The 24,426-nt window shown below is 43.3% G+C and overlaps 1 protein-coding gene across 2 annotated transcripts in view; it reads left to right on the forward strand.

Annotated features, from left to right (window-relative positions):
- COL24A1 (collagen type XXIV alpha 1 chain) overlaps positions 1-24,426 on the forward strand; it is a 294,542-nt gene that overhangs the window by 67,897 nt on the left and 202,219 nt on the right. For both annotated transcript variants that reach the window (XR_008846625.1, XM_056532502.1), the window contains exon 5: positions 23,715-23,768. Coding sequence is in view for 1 of the 2 variants with exons in the window: in XM_056532502.1 (XP_056388477.1) it covers positions 23,715-23,768 (54 nt within the window). In the remaining variant the exon portion in view is untranslated. The remainder of the gene's footprint in view (positions 1-23,714; positions 23,769-24,426) is intronic.

Here is a 24,426-nt window from a genome sequence, read left to right on the forward strand (position 1 = left end):
CGTCCCGCTGTGCGAATCGCATCCCCAACGGCCATGACAGTGCAGCGCTCCCGGTCAGCGGGACTGACCGGGGAGCTGCAGGGAGAAAGACGCCGTGAGCGCTCCGGGGAGGAGCGGGGACCCGGAGCGCTAGGCGTAACAGTACCCCCCCCCTTAGGTCTCCCCTTTTTTTTGTCCGGTGACTGCCTCCCCTGGGATGAGGACACCGGGAAGGAATGGATGGTTTCCTCAATGGCAGGCAGTACAGCAGGAGTAGGAATGGGGAGGGAGGGCAGAGGGAGAAGCTTGGCACGGGGCAGGGAGACACAAGGACGGGAGCCATGAGGGGGCACAGAGGCTTGCCTGAAGGGACTGGGAGGGGGGGAGAGGCATTTTCTGTGGCAGGCAGAGTCCCTAACGACCTTAGGGGGACCGGATACAGGAGGAACCACAGGGTCACGGCAGGGAGTACTGGGAACCGGTTTAAGGCAGTCCTTGGAACAAGAGGGACCCCAACTCTTGATCTCCCCAGTGGACCAGTCCAGGGTTGGGGAATGGTGTAGAAGCCAGGGTAGTCCAAGGAGAATTTCGGAAGTGCAATTGGGAAGGACCAAAAATTCAATTTTCTCGTGATGAGGTCCGATGCACATTAGGAGGGGCTCCGTGCGGTAACGCACGGTGCAATCCAACCTGGCTCCGTTGACCGCGGAAATGTGGAGTGGCTTGACAAGACGGGTCACCGGAATGCGGAATTTATTCACCAAGGACTCCCGAATAAAATTCCCAGAGGCACCAGAGTCCAGGCAGGCCACGGCTGAGAGGAAGAGCTGGCTGAAGTAGAAATCCGTACAGGCACCGTGAGACGTGGAGAAGCCGACTTAGCATCAAGAGACGCCACACCCACGAGAGCTGGGTGCGAGCGTGCGTTTCCCAGACGTGGAGGACGGATAGGGCAATCCACCAAAAAATGTTCGGTACTGGCACAGTACAGACAAAGATTCTCTTCCTTACGGCGATTCCTCTCTTCCAGGGTCAGGCGAGACCGATCCACTTGCATGGCTTCCTCGGCGGGAGGCCTAGGCGCAGATTGCAGTGGAGACTGTGGGAGAGGTGTCCAGAGATCTAAGTCTTTTTCCTGGCGGAGCTCTTGATGTCTCTCAGAAAAACGCATGTCAATGCGAGTGGCTAGATGAATGAGTTCATGCAGGTTAGCAGGAGTTTCTCGTGCGGCCAGAACATCTTTAATGTTGCTGGATAGGCCTTTTTTAAAGGTCGCGCAGAGGGCCTCATTATTCCAGGCAAAACTTAGAGTCCCCATTAAATTTGTCCGGCAAGGACAGGCGGAGGCTAGGAGTGGCCACTCGCTGCGGAAGGGGTGCAGGAGCTGGCGGAGGAGATGATTGCTGCTGAAGTTGCGACTGAAGTTGGTGCACAATGGTGGACATTTCCGACAGCTGGTGGGTTAGATGGGCGATCTGTCGGGATTGCTGGGCGACCACCGTGGTGATATCAGAGATATAAGGCAGAGGGACCTCAGCGGGATCCATGGCCGGATCTACTGTCACGATGCCGGCTGGCAGGTAGTGGATCCTCTGCGCCAGAGAGGGATTGGCGAGGACCGCGCTAGTGGACCGGTTCTAAGTCACTACTGGTTTTCACCAGAGCCCGCCGCAAAGCGGGATGGTCTTGCTGCGGCGGTAGTGACCAGGTCGTATCCACTAGCAACGGCTCACCTCTCTGACTGCTGATGATAGGCGAGGTACAAGGGAGTAGACAGAAGCAAGGTCGGACGTAGCAGAAGGTCGGGGGCAGGCGGCAAGGTTCGTAGTCAGGGTGGATAGCAGAAGTTCTGGTACACAGGCTTTAGACACACAAAACGCTTTCACTAGGCACAAGGGCAACAAGATCCGGCAAGGGAGTGCATGGGAGGAGGTCAGATATAGTCAGGGACCAGGTGGAAGCCAATTAAGCTAATTGGGCCAGGCACCAATCATTGGTGCACTGGCCCTTTAAGTCTCAGGGAGCTGGCGCGCGCGCGCCCTAGAGAGCGGAGCCGCGCGCGCCAGCACATGACAGCAGGGGACGGGAACGGGTAAGTGACCTGGGATGCGACTCGCGAGCGGGCGCGTCCCGCTGTGCGAATCGCATCCCCAACGGCCATGACAGTGCAGCGCTCCCGGTCAGCGGGACTGACCGGGGAGCTGCAGGGAGAAAGACGCCGTGAGCGCTCCGGGGAGGAGCGGGGACCCGGAGCGCTAGGCGTAACAGTTATTCTACAGTGAGGGGGAAGTAGAGTTCTAAGCTTCAGCTATTGGCTTATCACCACAGACAAACAGGAAGTCTAAGGCTAAGTTCGCACTTCGGTTGTGCTCTGACCCTTTTCCAGGTCCATTTGGCCCTTTGTAATTTTTTGTGCTGAACAGATCCAGAACGGATCAGAGCATAACCGACACCACCTGGTCCTGACCGATCCCATTAACTTGAAAGGGGTCCAACGGGTGTCTGGTATTTTAACGGAGCTGAGCGGAGAAAAAATAGGACATACAGTATTTTTTTCTCTGCTAAACTATCATTATTCCAATGGGCTGGCCGTCAGGACTCCTTTTACCGGAGCACAATGGCAATGTCAATAAGGGGTTATCTAGGAATAGACAAAAAGAGCTAATCTCTTTTTTTTTCAAAACACTCCCAGGTTGGGTGTGGTTCTGCAGCTCAGTTCCATTGAGGTGAATGGAGCAAAGTTGTAATACCACACAGAACCTGGGGATAGATGTGGAGCTAATTTTGAAAGAAATTAGCTCAGTTTTTCTATTCCTGGATAACCCTTTTAAATATTTTTAATAAGAAATAAATGGCAACACAGTGAACAGGGGAGGGAGAATAATTCCCAGGTTAAAATGGCAAATAAGGAGAGACAAGGGAAATATCTCATCTTCAAGAAGCCCGTATTCAGATCAGTAAGTCATAGCGAGAGTAGAATGCAATGGATGACACATTCCAAGATTAGGCCAAGTTCACATTGCCGTTGTGCTCCTGTGGTGACACAGGGGTGCAAGTGATTCCTAATCACTTCGTGATGCCAGGGCTCCTCCTGGGCCAGACACTGGGGGTGAGAAGCACACTGATGTCAGGTTAGGGGTAACTGTCTTTTACTGAGCAGGGTGCCGATGGTATCACACACACACACACACAGTATGGAGCAGAGTGGAAGGGATGCAGTGTAACCCTTTGGGAGCCCTGTTGCCTTGCTGGGACTTATGGTGCTTTTCACCCATTTGATTAATACTGATTTAAGATTAGAGGCTGTAGATTTCCCACTCTGGCTAGTGTTCTGACAAGGTACAATTACCTTCACCGCCAGGGCTTGACTTTCCGCTGCATGGGGGGAACTCTTGCAGAATAATGGGGCTGACATGAGAAGAGATTTTCTTAGGCTTCCCTGAGAATTTCTCCACACACGACTTCACCTCCTCTCCACACTGTAGCTCAGACTAAACTGAATTCTGAACTAAACTGAGGCAACTCCTCCCCCTCCCCTAACACTATATCATGACCAATTTAGGGGTTCCCATTGGGCAGACAGGGTCACATGGTCTGCACTGCTCCTCTTGCTCTTCAAGGTACAACACATGCAACATATTTTACAGTGAATATGGTAAACATAATAAAGCGCTTGAACATATTATGCATAACTGATCTCAATGGGCCCAGCACATGTGCAGCAGGCATGTCCGAGGAGATCCGCAGCCCACAGGACAACCTTTGGTGCTGGCACACCGCACTCCGTTGCATTCTGGGCTCTTTTATTTTGCCGTACGTCCCCCAAAACTGGTCTGAGCGCAACTGACTCCACCGGGTACCAACAGATCCTATTGACTTGAATAGGGTCCGTCAGGGATCCGGTAGCTTACCGGAGAAAAAAAAATAGTGCATGCACTATTTTTTTCTCCGTTAAACTCCTGTCATTTTTACGGAATGGCCAACATAGCTCCTTATGGCGGAGCCCAACAACAATGCAATAGAGGCCTTAGTAGATGTAAACACTTCATTATTCTTTCAGAATGGTAGATATCCTTATCTTTAGCTGTGTTTCTCAATGGCCAGATGGGATTCTAGAAGCGGAAAAAAAAACAGGATTCTATCAGAATTGACAAATGCTTAAAGGGGTACTCCGCCCCTAGACATCTTATCCCCTATCCAAAGGATAGGGGATAAGATGTCAGATCGCCGGGGTCCCGCTGCTGGGGCCCCCGGGGATCGCTGCTGCAGCACCCCGCTATCATTACTGCGCAGAGCGAGATCGCTCTGTGCGTAGTGACGGGCAATACAGGGGGCGGAGCATCGTTACGTCACGGCTCCGCCCCTCGTGATGTCACGGCATGCCCCCGTCAATACAAGTCTATGGGAGGGGGCGTGGCGGTCGTCACGCCCCCTGCCATAGACTTGCATTAAGGGGACGGGCCGCTGCTCCGGCCCCTGTATCGCCCGTCATTACGCACAGAGTGAACTCGCTCTGTGCAGTAATGATGGCGGGGTGCCGCAGCGGCGATCCCCTGGGTCCCCAGCAGCTTGACTGCGGCGATCTAACATCTTATCCCCTATCCTTTGGATAGGGGATAAGATGCCAGGGGCGAAGTACCCCTTTAAAGGGGTACTCTGGTGAAATTTTTTATATATTTTATTTTTAAATCAACTGGTGCCAGAAAGTTAAACAGATTTGTAAATGACTTCTATTAAAAAAATCTTTACCCTTCCAGTACTTAGCAGCTGTATGCTATTCTTTTCTTTTTGAAATTCTTTTTTGTCTTGTCCACAGTGCTCTCTGCTGACACCTGATGCCCGTATCAGGAACTGTCCAGAGCAGGAGAAAATCCCCATAGCAAACCTATGCTGCTCTGGACAGTTTCTGACACGGACAGAGGTGTCAACAGAGAGCACTGTGGACAAGACAAAAAAAAAAAATTCCAAAAAGAAAAGAATTTCCTCTGTAACATACAGCTGCTAAAAAGTACTGGAAGGGTAAAGATTTTTTATAGAAGTCTTTCTGGCACCAGTTCATTTAAAAAAATAATAAAAATAAATACGTTTTCCACCGGAGTACCCCTTTAACTCTGCAACAGGTTTTCACCAGATCCTGTTACGATTAATACTTTTGCAATTGAACACATTGAATTGGTTTTGTTTCAGCAATAAAATGTAGCTTTTTTATTTTTTTTTATTTTTGCTCTCCAAGTTTGCATTTTGGGTTATTTAAGGAGACCATACCATTCAAGTCCAGCCAACTGTCTGAGATCTGAAAGCAGTTACATTGACAAATAGGGAATGCAAGTCATCCGCTTCTCTTCTTTTCTGACTCTCTCGAATGTCTTTTGCGGGCCTAGCTATGGGGGGGGGGGGGGGGGAAGGAAGCTGGTCCGTGTTCAAAATTGTTGTGCAATTATGGTGCAAAGCGCCCAGGGCATCACACTCACAGCTATGGTGTCCATATAATCCCCTCTATCAGTGTTGAATAGGAGTGTTTGTGTCAAATGGATATTTGAGAAGTCAAAAATGCTGCATATTGACCTGATAATTTATTTAAGGAAAAAAAAAAGTCAGTGCAGTGCAGAGATCTGGTTTGGTGTCTCCAAAATAGGGTTTTGCAAACAGTGTGCCTCCAGCTGTTGCAAAAATACAACTCCCAGCATGCCCAGACAGCCGAATAGGGTTTTCCAAACAGTGTGCCTCCAGCTGTTGCAAAACAACAACTCCCAGTATGCCCGGACAGCCAAAGGCTGTCCGGGCATGCTGGGAGTTGTAGTTTTGCAACAGCTGGAGGCACACAGTTTGGAAAACCCTATTTTGGAGACACCAAACCAGATCTCTGCACTGCACTGATTTTTTTTTTTTACATAAATAAATTATGTTAGTGTAAAATCAATATAAAAATACAAATATTAAATTAAAATAGGGTAGAAAAATTACACTCTGAAATTCCGCTGTGTGAACAAGGTCTAAGGGCAGGAAAATCCAAAGTATGTCCAAACCGAGATCCACAGCTGAAATGAACCAGAAAATATAAACTGGACTGAGATACGTAATCAGGAAACGTACTTGTGGAGACGTATAACAATTAAAACTTTGCTTTTAATGTATATAAGGGCCAAAAACCACAAACCTAAATCAAGTGTCTTCTTGCTGATTTAAAGGGGTACTCCCCTGGAAAAAAAATTTTTTTAATCAACTAGTGACAGAAAGTTAAACAGATTTATAAATGTACTTTTATTTAAAAATCTTAATCCTTCTAGTACTTATCAGCTTCTATTTGCTCCACAGGAAGTTCTTTTCTTTTAGAATTTCCTTTCTGTCTGACCACAGTGCTCTCTGCTGACATCTCTGTTCATATTAGGAACAGTCCAGAGTAGGAGCAAATCCCCATAGCAAACCTCTCCTGCTCCGAACAAAGTCTAAGGGCAAAGTATTTCCAAACCGAAATCCACAATTTAATGAATTGTGCAGATTTTGGTGCAGAATTGTTTCAGATTTTTAATTTTTTTGGTTGTGGATTTAAGGACACGTTTACACATACTGTATCCGCTGCAAGTTTGCTGCTGTGAATTTGATGCTGTGTTTAACTATTTATATGCTGCTAATAGAAATGCTGTGGATTTTCTGCGTGGAGATTCAGTGCTTAAAATTTGCCGCAAATACGGTACGGTGTCTATGATATCCCTGAATACTGGACTCAGATACATAATCAGGAAACGTACTTGTGGAGACGTATAACAATTAAAACGTAACTTTTAATGTATAGAAGGGCCAAAAGCCGCAAACCTAAGTGTCTTCTTGCTGATCTAAAGGGGTACTCCGGTGGAAAACTTTTTTTTTTAAATCAACTGGTGCCAGAAAGTTAAAGCGTACCTGTCATAGTGCAAAAAAAAGAAAAAAAAGTGATATGTTGCTCAGGACCCAATCCTGATCATGTGCATATAATTTTTATGTGTCTCGGACCTATATATCCAGAGATATAAGCATTTATCTGCTGGTGAGTTACTTTTTCATTGTGCAGGCTGGAGGGGGCGTGTCAGTCTGTCTCCCTCACAGGAGCAAGCCTGTGCAGTCAGCCAATCAGTACTCTCTACTCTGTAACCCTTTCCTCTCTGATTTTATGCTGTGTCATGTGTCAGAGGAAGATACTTGGAGCTTGCCTGCAGTAATCAGAAGACATTATGGTGAATTCATAACAGGATAAAATGTATAAATATAAGAATAGATCTTTATAAAATTAGTGCAAGGATTTTTTAGATAAAAGTACAGCATTTTTATGAATACATGTTCTATCTGTTTTATCTTCTCCTAGTAAAGCTGGATGCTAAGCAGCATAGCTGTCACTATGTGTGTCATTCATCTTTCACAGATTCCTGAATGTCTGATCAACTTCTTTGTCATTCAGGAGTCCGAGAAAGCTTTGACTATTTCAGCATGCTGGGAGTTGTAGTTTAGTAACAACTTAAGCTGCAATGTGTGTAAATAACTGTGTTAGAGCAATGTTGCCTCCAGCTGTTTTAAAACTACAGCTCCCAGCATGTCCACACATTCTTTATCTGTAGTTTTGCATACACAATAGAAATCTCCTATACTGGATACCGGTATGCTTTACGGCCGGTATCCAGTATGCTGTAAAATCTAGACTAGTCTGTCTGGCTAAAAGACAGGCGACCCCTAGTGGTGGCTATTTTGAGCTTGCATTTCAGGAGAAAATTAAAAAAAAAAAATTAACAGGTGTATATTGTGAAATGTCATATTATAATGAGTCCTGCAATATATGAAAAGTTTTTAACAATGACAGTGCCTCTTTAAACAGATTTGTAAATTACTTCTATTAAAAAATCTTTACCATTCCAGGACTTTTTAGCAGTTGTATGCTACAGAGGAAATTCTTTTATTTTTGAATGAATTGTTTGTTTTGTCCACAGTGCTCTCTGCTGACACCTGATGCCTGTATCAGGAACTGTCCAGAGCAGGAGAAAATCCCCATAGCAACCCTATGCTGCTCTGGACAGTTCCTGATACGGGCATCAGGTGTTAGCAGAGAGCACTGTAGATAAGACAAAAAAGAAATTAAAAAAGACAATAATTTCCTCTGTAGCATACAGCTGCTTAAAAGTACTAGAAGGGTAAAGATTTTTTAATAGAAGTAATTTACGAACCGGTTTAACTTTCTGGCACCAGTTGATTAAAAAAAAAAAAATGTTTTCCACCGGAGTACCCCTTTAAGGTGCAAACCAGTCAATGAGAAAAATAAGCAACTATATGAAGTCCTATAAGGTAATTAGACCAAAGTAATATTGTATCTGTACCCATGAACCTGCTGTTCTAACAGCTCCAGCTCAGCTATAACACCAAGTCTGTTCTGCTTCATCAGACTCTGTTGCTATGCTAATACCAGCTCTAGCTTCAGCTTGCCCCACCTGTATCCCTGGTGCATGGCCCCGGGTGTCCTGGACTGCCTGACCAGCTGACACTTAACCGGGAGAACTCTTGCAGTAGCAACCTGGCATCTCCTCTGCAGCTGAAGTCCTGCCGAGATAAAGGGTAAAAATCAGGAGGGCACTCCCCTTCCATTTTGGGCCAAAAACATGCTGGTAAGTGGCACAGCGGGTCCACACCAGTAGTGTTGAGCGGCATAGGCCATATTCGAATTTGCGATATTTTGCGAAATATATGGACGAATATTCATCATATATTCGCTAAATTCGCATATTCGTAATATTCGCGTTTTATTTTCGCATATGCGAAAAGTAGCATAAACAATAACTAGCATAAGCAAAAATTCGCATACACAAACATTTCGCAAACGCGAAAATTAACATAAACAAAAATTTGCATATGCGAAAATTAGCATAAACCATAATTAACATAGACAAAAATTCGCATATACGAAACTTAACAAATGCGAAAATTACCATAAACCAAAATTCGCATATGCGAAAATGTAAAAAAACCATAATTAACATAGAAAAATTTGCATATACGAAAATTAGCAAATGCGAAAATTAACATACACCAAAATTCGCATATGCGAAAATTAGCAAATGCGAAAATTTACATAAACCAAGATTCACACATGCGAAAATTCGCACGCCAGTCTCACACAGTAGTATTAGAACCTTCTTTACACCACACAAGCTGGAAGCAGAGAGGGATGATCACTGTGATGTGTACTGTGAAAAAAAAAATAGAATAAAAAAATAAATATTCCTAATTACGAATAGTGCTATATTCGCGAATAAAATTCGCATTGCGAATATTCGCAAGCAACACTACACACCAGTTGGGGCATTACAAACAGGACTTCCTAAGCAAGACGCAAGTAAGGCAATTCTTATAAGAACTTATATAAAACATATATTTAACTACTTATATAAAGTATACCGTATTTTTCGCCGTATAAGACGCACTTTTTCTTCCCCATAACTGGGGGGAAAAAGTCGGTGCATCTTATACGGCGAATACACCCCTATCGCGGCGGTCCCTGCAGCCATCAACGGCCAGGACCCGATCGCGGTGATGCCCTGTATTAACCCTTCAGACGCGGCGATCAAAGCTGACCGCCGCGTCTGAAGGGAAAGTGACACTAACCCGGCTGTTCAGTCGGGCTGTTCGGGACCGCCGCGATTTCACCGCGGCGGTCCCGAACAGCCCGACTGAATAGCTGGGTTAGTGCTTACAGGACACCGGGAGGGACCTTACCTGCCTCCTCGGTGTCTTCTCCGTTCAGGGATCCCCTGTATGGCCGGCGCTCTCCTTCCTCGTCATCACGTCGTCGCGTACGTGCGTCTGCGTGCGTAACGACGTGATGGCGGCGACGGAGAGCGAGGATACCCGGCCGGCAGTAGAGATGTTCCGGAACGACGGGGATACGGCAACAGCGATGGAGCGACATCCAGGGCAGCGGTGATGGGTCCGGAGCGGCGGGGACACGTGAGTATTACCTCCTATGCAGTGGTCTTCAATCTGTGGACCTCCAGATGTTGCAAAACTACAACTCCCAGCATGCCCGGACAGCCAACGGCTGTCCGGGCATACTGGGAGTTGTAGTTTTGCAACATCTGGAGGTCCGCAGGTTGACGACCACTATTGGGTTCAAAATCTTTATTTTTTTTTGATTTTGCACCTATAAATTGGGTGCGTCTTATACGCCGGTGCGTCCTATAGGGCGAAAAATACGGTAGATTTTCCAAGAAGAAAATAAGAATCTGCATTAATCATATTCTGAAGTTACAATGATATAAAATATTGAAAATTGATTAGATCAACATCAACCCAAATAAAATGTATCTATAACATGTATTAAATTAGGTCAGGTCCTTAAACAGTAAGAAAGAAATGTATCTACAACATGAATAAGATTATGCTTCCTCCATACAAGATTGTTGGTTAGTTAAAAATAAAAAAGGATATGAAAGCTTATAAAAACCCATATAAAATCTTTGGCAGCACAATCATTTTAATTAAACTCTGAGGGGAAGATTAAAGAATTAAACTTTTAAAATTTATGGCATATCAACAAGATATATGATACATTTCTGGGACCCACACCTACAGTCTCTCCAGAATTGGAGATTAACCCCTTAAGGACCAAGGACGTACCGGTACGTCCTTGGTCCTGCTCCCGTGATATAACGCGGCGTCATAGTGAAGCCGGGATGCGCCGCGCGCTATTAACCCTTTAGCCGTGCGCTCAGAGCTGAGCCGCGCGGCTAAAAGGGAAAGTAAAAGCTGCCGGTTAACTCAGTGGGCTGTTTGGGATAGCCGTGGCGAAATCGTGGCATCCCGAACAGCTTACAGGACAGTGGGAGGGCCCCTACCTGCCTCCTCGCTGTCCGATCGCCAAATGACTGCTCAGTGCCCAGGCACTGCCCAGGCATGAGCAGTCAAGCGGCAGAATCATTGATCACTGGTTTCCTATGAGAAACCAGTGATCAATGATAAAAATCAGTGTATGCAGTGTTATAGGTCCCTATGGGATAACAATGATCAGTGTGTGCAGTGTTATAGGTCCCTATGGGAGCTATAGCACTGCAAAAAAAAAGTGAAAAAAAAAAGTTAATGAATATCATTTAACCCCTCCCCTATTAAAAGTTTGAATCACCCCCCTTTTCCCATAAAAAAAAAAAACACAGTGTAAATAAAAATAAACATATATGGTATCACCGCGTGCGGAAATGTCCGAATTATAAATATATATCGTTAATTATAAATAATTTATCGTTAAGATCACGGCGCAAAAAATTAGCCCTCATACCGCCCCATACAAAAAAAGTTATAGGGGTCAGAACATGACAATTTTAAACGTATTAATTTTCCTGCATGTAGTTATGATTTTTTCCAGAAGTACGACAAAATCAAACCTATATAAGTAGGGTATCATTTTAATCGTATGGACCTACAGAATAAAGATAAGGTGTCATTTTTACCGAAAAATGTACTATGTAGAAACGGAAGCCCCCAAAAATTACAAAACGGCGTTTTTTTTTTTCAATTTTGTCGCACAATGATTTTTTTTTCCGTTTCACCGTAGATTTTTTGGCAAAATGACTGACGACATTACAAAGTAGAATTGGTGGCGCAAAAAATAAGCCATCATATGGATTTTTAGGTGCAAAATTGAAAGAGTTATGATTTTTTAAAGGCAAGGAGCAAAAAAGAAAATGCAAAAACGGAAAAAACCCCGGTCCTTAAGGGGTTAAAGTCATCGTTAGTCACCACATCCACACAGGGAATGAATGGAGAGGTGGCTGGCGTTAGAGAAACAGCCGATCCCCCAGTGTTTTACTGCTTCCTTAACTCTCGTGGAATTGAGTGGGAGTCTCCTAAACAGTGCAGCACAGTAAACTCCGCTGTTCCATAGATTGAATGTAAGGGAAACAGCATAACACAGTTAGCTCGGTTGTTTCTGTAATTCCAGCCATCTCCAAAATCGTCCACCGCCTCACCACATTGGTCCTCTGTTCTGGAAATGGGGGATTCAGTGGCCAAAATCTATGAGACACTTATGGCATTTCCTGTGGATATGCCAAACATGTCTACGATTTGGGAAAACGTGTGTTTTTGCCGCACAATGCCATTGGATAGGCACAGCATACAGGAACCTCTTTCATTACTCCCCGATGAGCCTGTACTGCGGTAAACGCAGCGTTGGAGGAGAGGTTTTCTGTTTAGATTTTCCTGTGTTGCTATTATGCACATACATGATCAGTTGTAGTTTACATATGCACTTGTCACTTTTTCCTATATACTGGTTTAAATAGGGCATAATAGGCTAGGGGTCAGGTTCCCGAGGCACGGGTGAGTGCCCCGGGTATATGCCACCTTGTAATGGTGAATGTAAGCACAGGGTACGGTAGGGCACATTAGGGCTTTGATAGGGAGTGCAGGGGTGGTTAGAACTTTATAAGAGCCATTGCTCAGTTCATTGCCACTAATTTACATATATACCCTGACATCCCTTGTTTACCAGTGCTGGTCTGTGCATAGCTACTTGATCAGTTGCCCCCTAGTGCAGTCTAGCATGGGGACGTTTGTTCAAGTTTTTGTATTGTTCTTTTATTCCTTTGACTAAGATTTACATGAGAGCAAGAGAGCGTTATGTTCAATTGTTGTTTGTGGGGTTATCTGTAGTTTAATTTATCCCAATATATTTTGTAGATTTTATATTTTTATGTCCTACCCCAGTTTTGCTAAGGGCTGGTGCAAGGATTTTTGCCACCCTAGGCAAAAGCTAATGTTGCCGCCCCTTGACTCCTCCCATTTGCTCCACCCCCTGCCTTACTACTGGGGTGACACACTGTAACAAGCCCCCTTCTCATGTAATTAGCATACTACTGGGGTGACACAATGGTGATGGAGAGGCGGTGACGCAGTTGTGATGTCATGAGGCAGGAGCCGCAGTACTTGAACGATCAAGCCTGTCTGCCTCGGAGGAGCACGGCACTGCCGCTGAAAGCAGTACTTCTCCGAAGTAGACATGATCGCTCAGGAGCGCCATCACTGCACACTGTCCTGTGGCTTCTCCAGCTTTAAAATTTTAGGAGGCCAAGATAGGAGGTCGGGAACAATTTTATAAAAACTACATTTAAATGCTCTGGGCGCAATTTTATAAAAACTACATTTAAATGCTCTGGGCGCAAATTATCTCTGAGCTGCAAGTTGCATTTCCCATGATAGACATGAACCTCTAAATAAATCATGTAGGGGGGGGGGGAGAATTTATCAAAAATGATAAATAAAAAATGGAAAAAGTGATCTGATTGGTTGCTATGGGCAACTGGTCAATATTATCACCATACATATTACCATCATACTGTTACTGACCAAATCCTGTATACTGACCAATATTACCAATAATACCAGTATACAAGGAGGAATATTATCAATATAAATCTAATCGTCATACTGTTACTGACCAAATGCTGTATAATGAGACAAATAATACCAGTATACAAGGAGGAATATTATCACCATACATATTACCATCATACTGTTACTGACCAAATCCTGTATTCTGAGGCCAATATTACCCATAATACCAGTATACAAGGAGGAAATATTCCCCACATACAGTAACAATATAGTGGTATATACAGTCATGGCCGTAAATGTTGGCACCCCTGACATTTTTCAAGAAAACTAAATGTTTCTCACAGAAAAGGATTGCAGTAACACATGTTTTGCTATACACATGTTTATTCCCTTTGTGTGAATTGGAACTAAACCAAAAAAGGGAGGAAAAAAAGCAAATTGGACATAATGTCACCAAACTCCAAAAATGGGCTGAACAAAATTATTGGCACCCTTTCAAAATTGTGGAAAAATAAGATTGTTTCAAGCAGGTGATGCTCCTTTCAACTCACCTGGGGCAAGTAACAGGTGTGGGCAATAGAAGAATCACACCTGAAAGCAGATAAAAAGGAGAGAAGTTCACTTAGTCTTTGCATTGCGTGTCTGCATGTGCCACACTAACGCAAAAACATGCACAAAAGTATATTTCTGCCTATATACTAAAAGGGGCTAGCCCTGCAATTATTAAAATAACCCCTAAAGTGGGAATAATAGTATTAATTTACAGCAGAGAAAATCCCTCAGATAAGTGTGGCACTGACTTCCATAATAATCCATATAGACTCCAATTATACAGATAACACAAAGAACACGGGAGCTATTAACATAGGTAATTAAATAATTAGTCTTTATTGTAATACATTATTCAAATACATAAAACCAGTTAAAAAAGGAGAAATCAGCAACAAAAGGCGGCAATACCTGGGACATTCAATAATTCAATACTAAGTACCAGTGTATGAAAATTATACTGTAGACACAGGGTGAAATAACAGCTTTATATAATCAATATCATTGCGGCAAACAGCTTGGGCTAAAAAAGCCTTAAAGGGGTACTCCGCCCCTGGCATCTTATCCCCTATCCAAAGGATAGGGGATAAGATGTCAGATCGCCGCGGTCCCGCTGCTGGGGACCCCGGAGATCGCCGCTGCGGCACCCTGCCATCATTACTGCGCAGAGCGAGTTCGCTCTGTGCGTAATGACGGGCGATACAGGGGCCGGAGCAGCGTGACGTCATGGCTCCGCCCCTCATGACACCACGGCCCGTCCCCTTAATGCAAGTCTATGGCAGGGGGCGTGATGACTGCCACGCCCCCTCCCATAGATTTGTATTGACGGGGGCGGGCCGTGACATCATGGGGGCGGAGCCGTGACATAATGATGCTCCGGCCCCTGTATTGCCCGTCATTACGTGCAGAGCGATCTCGCTCTGCGCAGTAAAGATAGCGGGGTGCTGCAGCAGCGATCCCCGGGATCCCCAGCAGCGGGACCCCGGCGATCTGACATGTTATCCCCTATCCTTTGGATAGGGGATAAGATGTCTAGGGGCGGAGTACCCCTTTAACAGACCAGAAAGCAGACCGCTCCGTACATTGTGTAGTGGCCTAGCTGGGTTACTGCAGCTCAAGGCCTGTTTACTTCACTGCACAAAGCTGTCTGCTTCTGGCTCTGTTCTCTGTATATGCGGACATGATGGCTTTGGAAACCAGCTGATTGACAGGACACTGGTTATTGGGACCCTACCTGTCTAATATTGATGGCCTATCCTGAGAATAAGTCAATAATTAATGTAGACCAGAATTATTAATAGGAAGACGAGTACATGCATTGTCAAAATATAAAGGCAAACACTATCATCAGCTGAACCATACCTAAAGCCAACAATATCTGTATGAATAAATGTCACCAGGGGTTTGAGGCGAAACCGAAGATTGTATACAAGAGCAGGCATCCATGACATGTTCCTCTCTCAGGGCAAACAGGATCTAATACATTACTGTGTACTTTTATCCTCATGCAGGGTTTGTGGTATAAAATCTTTATCCGGCCTATAAAACCCTAAATCCAAAGGCCTCAAATGCCGACCACATGTATTGCCATTTAACGCTGTCAACCGCCTTGGCAGTGTCGAGTGACAAAACAGCCTCTCCCGATCCGCTCCTTAGCTGGAGATGGCCAAATAGTTTTCTCACATTAACAGATGTTGACTTGGATGGCACGAAGCCTGTCTGGTCTTCATGTACAATGGTTGTAATAACTTGTGTTCAACAACTGGCCAGAAGTTTTTAACATCACTATTTAATAATAAAATGGGACAATATGAATCAGTTTAAGGGATCCATATCTGATTTTATTACTGTAGTAAGAACCTCATCTATAGATCCAGTGAGCAACTTTTCCACATCTGAAGTTAGATTAGGCGGACCTCAGTACTAACGTTGCCATACACATCCATAGGGAGGCCTTCTTAACCTGGTGCCTTAAAGGGGTACTCCACTGCTCACGCTGGAGCCGGGAACTCGTGACGTCACAGCCCCGCCACCACAAAGCAAGTCTATGGGAAGGGGCGTGACAGCTGTCACGCCACCTCCCATAGACTTGCATTGAGGGGGTGGGGTGTGACGTCATGAGGGGGCTATGATGTCACAAGCTCCCGGTGCCAGCTCCAGCGTTAGGAACAGTTTGTTCCAAACGCTGAGCAGTGGAGTACCTCTTTAAGGTTCCTCTAGCTCCTTAAGAGATAAAGGAGAATTTAAAAAAAGATCCTTTGCTGTTAAGAAATTTGTATGGGAACTGTCATGAAATAAAACTTTTGTTATGCCATAGAGACATATAAAAAGTTTTGATTGGTCGGGGTCTGAGATTCGGACAGATGACGAGTACGAGCCAGTAGAAGTGCACACTTAGCTCATTCCATCCTGGCTCTATGTCACATGACTAGGGTGGACTCCTAATGTAAGTCTATGGGGCCGTCCTTGTCTCATAGACACAGAGCGTTCTTATGATCGGTCTGATCGATCCCTAGGACATGTCAAAAGTTTAAGTTAAACTCAGTTGATCCAGAAATGAAAGCGTTATGAGAGTAGGATAATATAATAATATTTGCTAAACTCTTCAGTTCCTCTGGTATATTATTTTTATAGTACACAGTTCTAATTATGTTTCTTTCAAGAATAGCCTCCATTTTCACCATATTAGCTAGTATTTCACCCAATCTAGTTTTCTCGATAAATGTGGTCTGATTGGAAAAGAAAATATTTTTCTGTGCCCACTGGCACAAAATCAATTCATAATTTTGTTGCGCTTCCAAAAAACCTACATTTATTTTCATTACTTGGATTGTTAAAAATGCATAACCTTTATTTATTTATTTTTTTAAGATCATGGGCCAACTTTTTTTTTCTCATTCCCCATTTAATAATTTATTTTCTTACATTTATTTTAAAAGGACACCTCTTTAAAATGCCTTAAAGGCGTCCCACCATATAAATGAAGTTGTAGATCTCTCAGTTCAAAGAAAAAATAATTCCTCTTCTGTTTAATAAAGTCTTTTCCAAAATTTAGATTCATAGCCAAATCAGAATTGCCAGATGTGAACATTTCTATTTATCTAATGCAAAATAATTAAAGGGTTATCTCAAGATTAAAGTTATCTCCGATCCACAGGATAAGAGGATAGCTAGCTAAGTGGTGGGGGGCCAACTTCTGGGACGCTTACCGATCATAAGAATGGAAGTCAAATGTCCCCCAAATGAATGGAGTGCATGATTGGCCACCACTCCATTTACTGTTTATGATACAATGAATTGAGCACTGATAAAGAGAGTGTGCTGCCACTCCAATCACTTGGAGGACATTTGACCTTTGTTCTTTTGATCGGTGAGGATCCCAGTAATCATATACCGCAGGCACACACACAGAACAGCTAGGGGATACATTCTAACCTTGGGATAACCCCTTTAAAAAGTACTAAGCCCAGGTCTGGCAGCAGGATATCTTATTTAAAATTCCCGGGGAATTTCTAAATCCAGGACCTGCCCCAAGACTATCACAATCTGGAGACGGATTTGCTGGAGGTCCTATAGACTTGCATGTTTTTTGACCATGTTGGAGATTTTGTGATTATTATTATAATTAAAAAAAAAAACACACATGAAATAGCAATTGCAGTTATCGCACATGGTACCTCACATAGGAACATCTTTATGATTTTTTTGGATGAAGATAGAGGGGAGACAGGGATGGTTGTTCATGCATTCCATATCTAAGTGTAAAGTGTTATGATTAGGTCAAAAAAGGTTGCCCATGGTTTTGGTTTTATAATGTCAGTTATGAATGTTGTGCTCTTACAGTGTGTGTAGGATGGGCAAACCAAGAAAAAGCCAACACCCACTGGGGGAGTTCATTGTTTTATCGGTATGCATACTCTATGCTTGTCTAACCAAGTATGGGATAAACAGGTTGCCCAATGTAACTTTGTTGGCTGAAAGACCACCTCCACCTGGAGATCGCCCTTGTAATGTAAGTTCACTCCGATAGTCCATCAATGTTTGGTCATGGAGGTCTGCTCCCCAACAATCTGCACTGTGAAGAAATGGCCGAAATGGTTCTACAAGAGCCAGGTCAAAAAATATAGGCCATATAAAATAGGCCATCAATAAAACCCTTAAAACAGAACCATGGTCATCAGTATATTTATATTTCTGCCTATTTCCAATACGTTTTTGTTTATTTAATAGGAAACTTGGAAAAAGTATGTTCTTGAAAAAGCTTTGGTGTCTGAAATAATGCACATAAATGGCAAGTGGCCTAGTTGGTTTAATGGTTGCGTGTGGTTGGAATTTTAGCTCGTATAACTAAACCCAGCCATGCCACCCTCCTCAGCCCAAATACTCTGACTCTTTCAAGTGTTTCTGAGGAACTTGGTGGCATAGATCCATAGGATTATATGTGTTCTTAAGTGGGTGGTCCTTTACTTGTTGTATAAGGATACATTTACATTAAAAGCAATGGTTGTTATACTAACCTTGGCAAAAATTACTATGGATTATATGTGGTTTTCCATGTGTTTGTGAATTTGCCAATTATGCTAATTGTCTTGGCAAAGTGATAGGGTAAGATGGTTTACCTCACTGTATTGTTTGAAAAGATGGAAAGAAAGCCAGTGGACACTGAGACTATCAAATGCAAAAAAGTAGGTAAAAATATAACAATAATTGCTAAAGGCTTCTTTTTTGGCCCTGGAGCCCTATACTAAGAAAAAAAACTCATACACTTGTTTTACATACTGCCACACCAGTGTTATACTCATGATGGAATGACCTGTATTTATAATGACTCGGATGCCAAGTCCATGCCGGCATATCAACCCTATGATCATGTCCATGACGTCCCTGTGCAGTAGATATCTATGGAGGCTGGAGGCAGAGAAACAGAGGGAATCTTAAAGATCAATATTACAATATGAATTGTAAAAACCATTTGACAACCCAACCTAACCCAATATGCAATACAAATTATGTCTTTGTTTTCTCTATTGATCCTAGTAATGGATCCTAGTTGTTACTTTGGTTGGAACAAGTAAAGAACCTGTTTCATATTAGTCTTTAGTCCTTGCATAGACAAGAAAAGAAATCTGAAACAATATCTAGGGGGCAAATCTTTCCAGCTGTAGATGGGAGGGGTCGCATGTGTTTAATTTTTTCCCCTTCTCCCCCCCCCCCCCTTTTTTTTCCCCTTTTTATAAATGACAGTAGCAATAATGCAGCACTGGTCACTGCAAAGGTCTCAACATGTTACATCTCAAAACTATTTTTGAAGAAGGTCAAAAGTATAGGTGTTGTTTTTTTATTTTCTCCAGTGGTATAGAAAGGGTTAATAGACCCAAACATGATAAAGACAGGCATTGTGTATTTCTGAACTGAGAACTTTTTTTTTCAAGGTTCAAACTTTAGGACTGATCTTATTAAGTATTATTGATCTCCTTTATCTGTTTTGTATTTTTTTAAATCATTTTATATGAAATCATGGAATTGTTTGTTTGTGGGTGGAGCTACATATATCCTCCCCATTTTCTCTATGTATATATCATTCTCAATTCATCTCAGTCATGATTAAGAGCTAGATCAGCTTGAAACATGTCGGCTCTTCCACTTCTTGCTGTAATTCACCTGTAACCACCACTTATGGAGACTTTTTTTTATGGATTTAAAGATGTCATTAATACACTAGACTCCATTATCCAGTCAATAGAATCTGTTAGCCACCAACTGTAATGGAAGTGCCATGGCATGGTGGTTTTTGTTGTAACGGAAGTCTAAGCCTGAAGCTGAGTTCACAGGCTTTGGTCAGTATTTTTAGCCAAAAAGAGGAGTGGGTCTAAAACACTGAAAAAGGTGCAAAAAATACTTCCTAAAATACTGACAGAATATTATGTGTGAACCCAGTTTAACAGTGATTTGCCACCTGCCCCCTCTTGTATCGGAAGATATACTTAAAGGGGTACTCCACTGGAAACATCTTATCCCCTATCCTTTGGAGAGGATAAGATGTTAGATCGTGGGGACCCCCCGCAATCTCTGCAGCGGCACCCCAGTCATTTGGTGTCCAATAACTGGCGATGTAAAGCTGCCACGCCCCCTCTATTCATGTCTATGGGAGGAGGTGTGACGGCTATGCACTAGCTGTTACGCCTCTTCCCATAGACATGAATGGAGGGGGTGTGATGTCACAAACGCGGAGGCTGAAAGCTTCTGTGTTCCGGATGCCGCCGTTGCCGGCTCGGAGATAGCAGGGGTCCCCTGCGGCGGTACCACCACGATCTAACATCTTGTCCCCTATCCTTTGGATAGAGGATGAGATGTTTCCAATGGAGTACCCCTTTAAGAGACAGGTAGAGAGAGGTGCCGTGGAGCAGAAAAAGTAATGCTTCTTTCCTTAGAAAATGCCTTTTCAACATGTTGGTTATGGGAATGTAGAATCCTCCTGGGACATCATCCATATTCGCAGCTATAGCATTTTTAAGTTTAGATGAAAAACCAATATACAGAACCTGTGCACAGTTTAGGTTACGTTCACGTTTGTGTCGGGATTCGTTCAGGGATCTCTGCCACAGACACCATTTAGCACCACAAAACAGAGCCAGATAGTGTTTAATGGACTCCCTCAAATCCCAAGTCACAAACGCGGAGGCTGAAAGCTTCTGTGTTCCGGATGCCGCCGTTGCCGGCTCGGAGATAGCAGGGGTCCCCTGCGGCGGTACCCGCAAAGAGTACCCCTTTAAGAGACAGGTAGAGACAGGTGCCGGGGAGCAGAAAAAGTAATGCTTCTTTCCTTAGAAAATGCCTTTTCAACATGTTGGTTATGGGAATGTAGAATCCACCTGGGACATCATCCATATTCGCAGCTATAGCATTTTTAAGTTTAGATGAAAAACCAATATACAGAACCTGTGCACAGTTTAGGTTAAGTTCACGTTTGTGTCGGGATTCGTTCGGGGATCTCTGCCACAGACACCATTTAGCACCACAAATCAGAGCCAGATAGTGTTTAATGGACTCCCTCAAATCCCAAGAGATCCCATTGACTTCAGTGGCTTCCGCCTGGTTTCCTTCTGGTGTCCGTTTATGTTGCAGGATTTGACCATTACTGCTTGCAGAATTCTTATCGTCTGCTCAGATCCCACTAAATGGATTCTGCGATTGAATTCCTGAACGGAGCTCAGACGCAGGTGTGAACTTAGCCCAAGATGCACTGTGGCTCATCTGCATGGAGTTCATATACTCTCCCCGTGTTTGTGGGTGTTTCCTCCTGGTTCTTTAGTCTCCTCCTATTCTCCAATGAAATCATAGGTGACTTGTCTTCCTATGAAACTGGCCCTATGGTGTATACATGTCTGAGAGGGAAATGAGCTTGTGAGCCCAACTGTAGAAAGGGACGGATGTGAATATATATATATATATCTCAACGTGTGTATGTATGTATGCGTGTATGTTCCAGCATCACATCCAAACGGCTAAAGATATTAATATGAAACTTGGCACACATGTTACTTATATGTCAACAACAAACATAGGATAGGTAATTTAACCCTTACTCACCCCCATTTGCCAGGGGCGGGGTTTTTGTTTAAAGTCCCATACAAGTCAATGGGAAATATATGTTACTGCATAACTTCCAAACGGCTGGAGATATTTCGATAATACTTGGTCACATGTTATTTATATGTCCACTTAAAATATAGGATAGTTAATTTAACCCTTAACTTCCCCCATTTGTGAAGGTCGGGGTTTTTGTTTAAAGTCCCATGCAAATCAATGGGAAATGTATGTTCCCACATAACTTCCGTACGGCTGGAGATATTTCAATACCTGGTACACATATTACGGAACGGGATGGGAGGTCGGGATAGGAGGACGGGATAGGAGGACGGGATAGGAGGTTGGGATAGGTGGTTGGGATAGGAGGTTGGGATAGGAGGTTGGGATAGGAGGTCGGGATAGGAGGACGGGATAGGAGGTCAATAGGAGGTCAATAGGAGGTGGGGAAAGGAGGTCGGGACATGAGGTCAAGATAGGAGGTCGGGATAGGAGGATGGGGTTGGGATATGACAACAATATATGAGGAGGGGATATGAAGTCAAAAGCTTCCTCCATGATGTTCCTCCACAACAAGGATTAGAAAGGAAAAACCAGGCAACGCCGGGTACTCAGCTAGTATATATATGTATATGACCAGGGCAACATGTTGCGATAGCCACGTGAATGAAAGTATGCTAGCATGCCACAAGTCGTGCAACCATTGACCACCGAATGTAGATGTGGTTTTGTCTGCAATCAGCTGCTGCAATCAGTGGCTCTACCTTAAAAAAATATATATATTTTATGATTTACCAATTCTAAGTTACAGCATATATACTGTAATGGTTCAGAGCTGTATTCACAATTCTGCTGGTAGTTACCAGGGACAACAACTATTCCCACAAGCTTACCTGAGCTCTTAAAGGGGTGATCCACGAAAAAACATATATATCTCAACTGGCTCCAGAATTTAAACAGATTTGTAAATTACTTCTATTAAAAAATCTTAATCCTTTCAGTACTTATGAGCTGCTGAAGTTGAGTTGTTCTTTTCTGTCTAAGTGCTCTCTGATGACACCTGTCTTGGGAACTGTCCAGAGTAGAAGCAAGTTCCCGAGACAAGCAGAGATGTCAGCAGAGAGCACTGTTGCCAGACAGAAAAGAACAACTCAACTTCAGCATCTGATAATTATTGGAAGGATTAAGATTTTTTTTTTTTTTTTATTAAGTAATTTTCAAATCTGTTTAACTTTCTGGAGCCAGTTGATATATATAAAAATAAAGAAGTTTTTTTCCTGGAATACCCCTTTAAAAATTTTTTTACGGATGCTTAGAAAATAGTGTATGGGCTGAAACTGGCCTAAAATAGACTCAACTCTAAAGCCGTGTCTACTGTGTATGTTATCAAAAAATATTGTACACATGACGCTATGGCCAATCATAAGCCTCAGTGGCTTCTGCTTGTCTGCAGTGTAAAAAAAAACAATGTATGTGACAATATCTCACCAGACACGCAGAGGACACCAAAGCATTGGTGGCTTTAGGGGTCAGTAATGTTTTATTTTTATTTTTTTTATTTTTTTTATTTTAGGCCAGATCTGACCCGTACACTATTTTTTAAAAATCCTGGAAAAACCTTTTTATTGACTAAAGATTTCAGCTCTGAGGTTTTACAGACTTGTGACTGCAGCTCTGGCTTTATTACAGCTTGTAAGGGTCTAATCACACAACAGAATTTCCGCTTGCGGAATTCCGCCTCAAATGAAAGCCCATAGACTTCTATGGGATTCCGCACTCCCATTCACACTTCTGAATTTCCGCTTGCGGAAATTCAGAAGTGTGAATGGGAGTGCGGAATCCCATAGAAGTCTATGGGCTATAATTTGATGCGGAATTTTGCAAGCGCAAATTCTGCCGTGTGAATAGACCCTAAGGCTGGGTTCACACTGCAGAATCTCTGGGCAGAATTTCTGCCAGAGATCAAGCCGGCGGCACTAGGACCGCACGGACTGCATTGCTGCCCCCATAGACAGCAATGCATTTCTGGGTGGATCTTTTGGGAGATATGCTCAGAAATGCATTGACATCTATGGGGACGGCAATGCAGTCCGCGCGGGCCTAGTGTCGCCGGCTTGATCTCCGGCAGAAATCTGCTTCACTTTTTCTGTGATGATATTCCATATGTAAACTTTAAAATGGAGGTCGAAAGCCAAGGTGAAGAACATTAGGAATCCTGCACTATTTTTATTTAATACATCTGTTTTGTATTTTAGGGGATCATTGGACCCCATGGCAATCCTGGATTACCTGGCCCACCTGGACCAAAAGTAAGTTAATAATAAACTGTGTATAGATGAAGGAGCTGGAGATGTATAAATGATGAATGAGGACACATTATGCTTCTAAATCATAGCTTCATGTAGCTTCAATGCTAGAGGGGAGTTTTCGCATATAAAAAAATAAAATAAAACAACTAAATTAGAACCGAGTCAGTAACCAAAGAGGCGTCCAACAATATGTCAATAAGTTTTCTCTAAGACACCGCCAAGGTAAAGGTGATGATATCAGTGTACGACTCTAAATAAGCCCCCAGCGTTAAAAGAAATGTATCACTTAATTTATTTATATTTTTACTGACTTGAGCCAGATACTGAAACATGTTCTTTTTTCTAACCTGTTTTTATTTTTCTATTTTGCCTTATGGATAGACTTAAAGGGGTACTCCAGTGGAATTTTTTAAATAATTTTTTTATTAAATCAACTGGTGCCAGAAAGTTAAACAGATTTGTAAATGACTTCTATTTAAAAATCTTAATCCTTCCAGTACTTATCAGCTGCTGTATGCTCCAAAGGAAGTTATATTTCTTTCTGGAGTTCTTTCCAGTCTGACCACAGTGCTCTCTGCTGACCCCTCTGTCAGTATCAGGAACTGTCCAGAGTAGAACCAAATCCCTATAGCAAACCTCTCCTGCTCTGGACAGTTCC

Source organism: Hyla sarda, chromosome 7 (assembly GCF_029499605.1).
Source record: "Hyla sarda isolate aHylSar1 chromosome 7, aHylSar1.hap1, whole genome shotgun sequence".
Lineage (NCBI taxonomy): Eukaryota > Metazoa > Chordata > Amphibia > Anura > Hylidae > Hyla > Hyla sarda.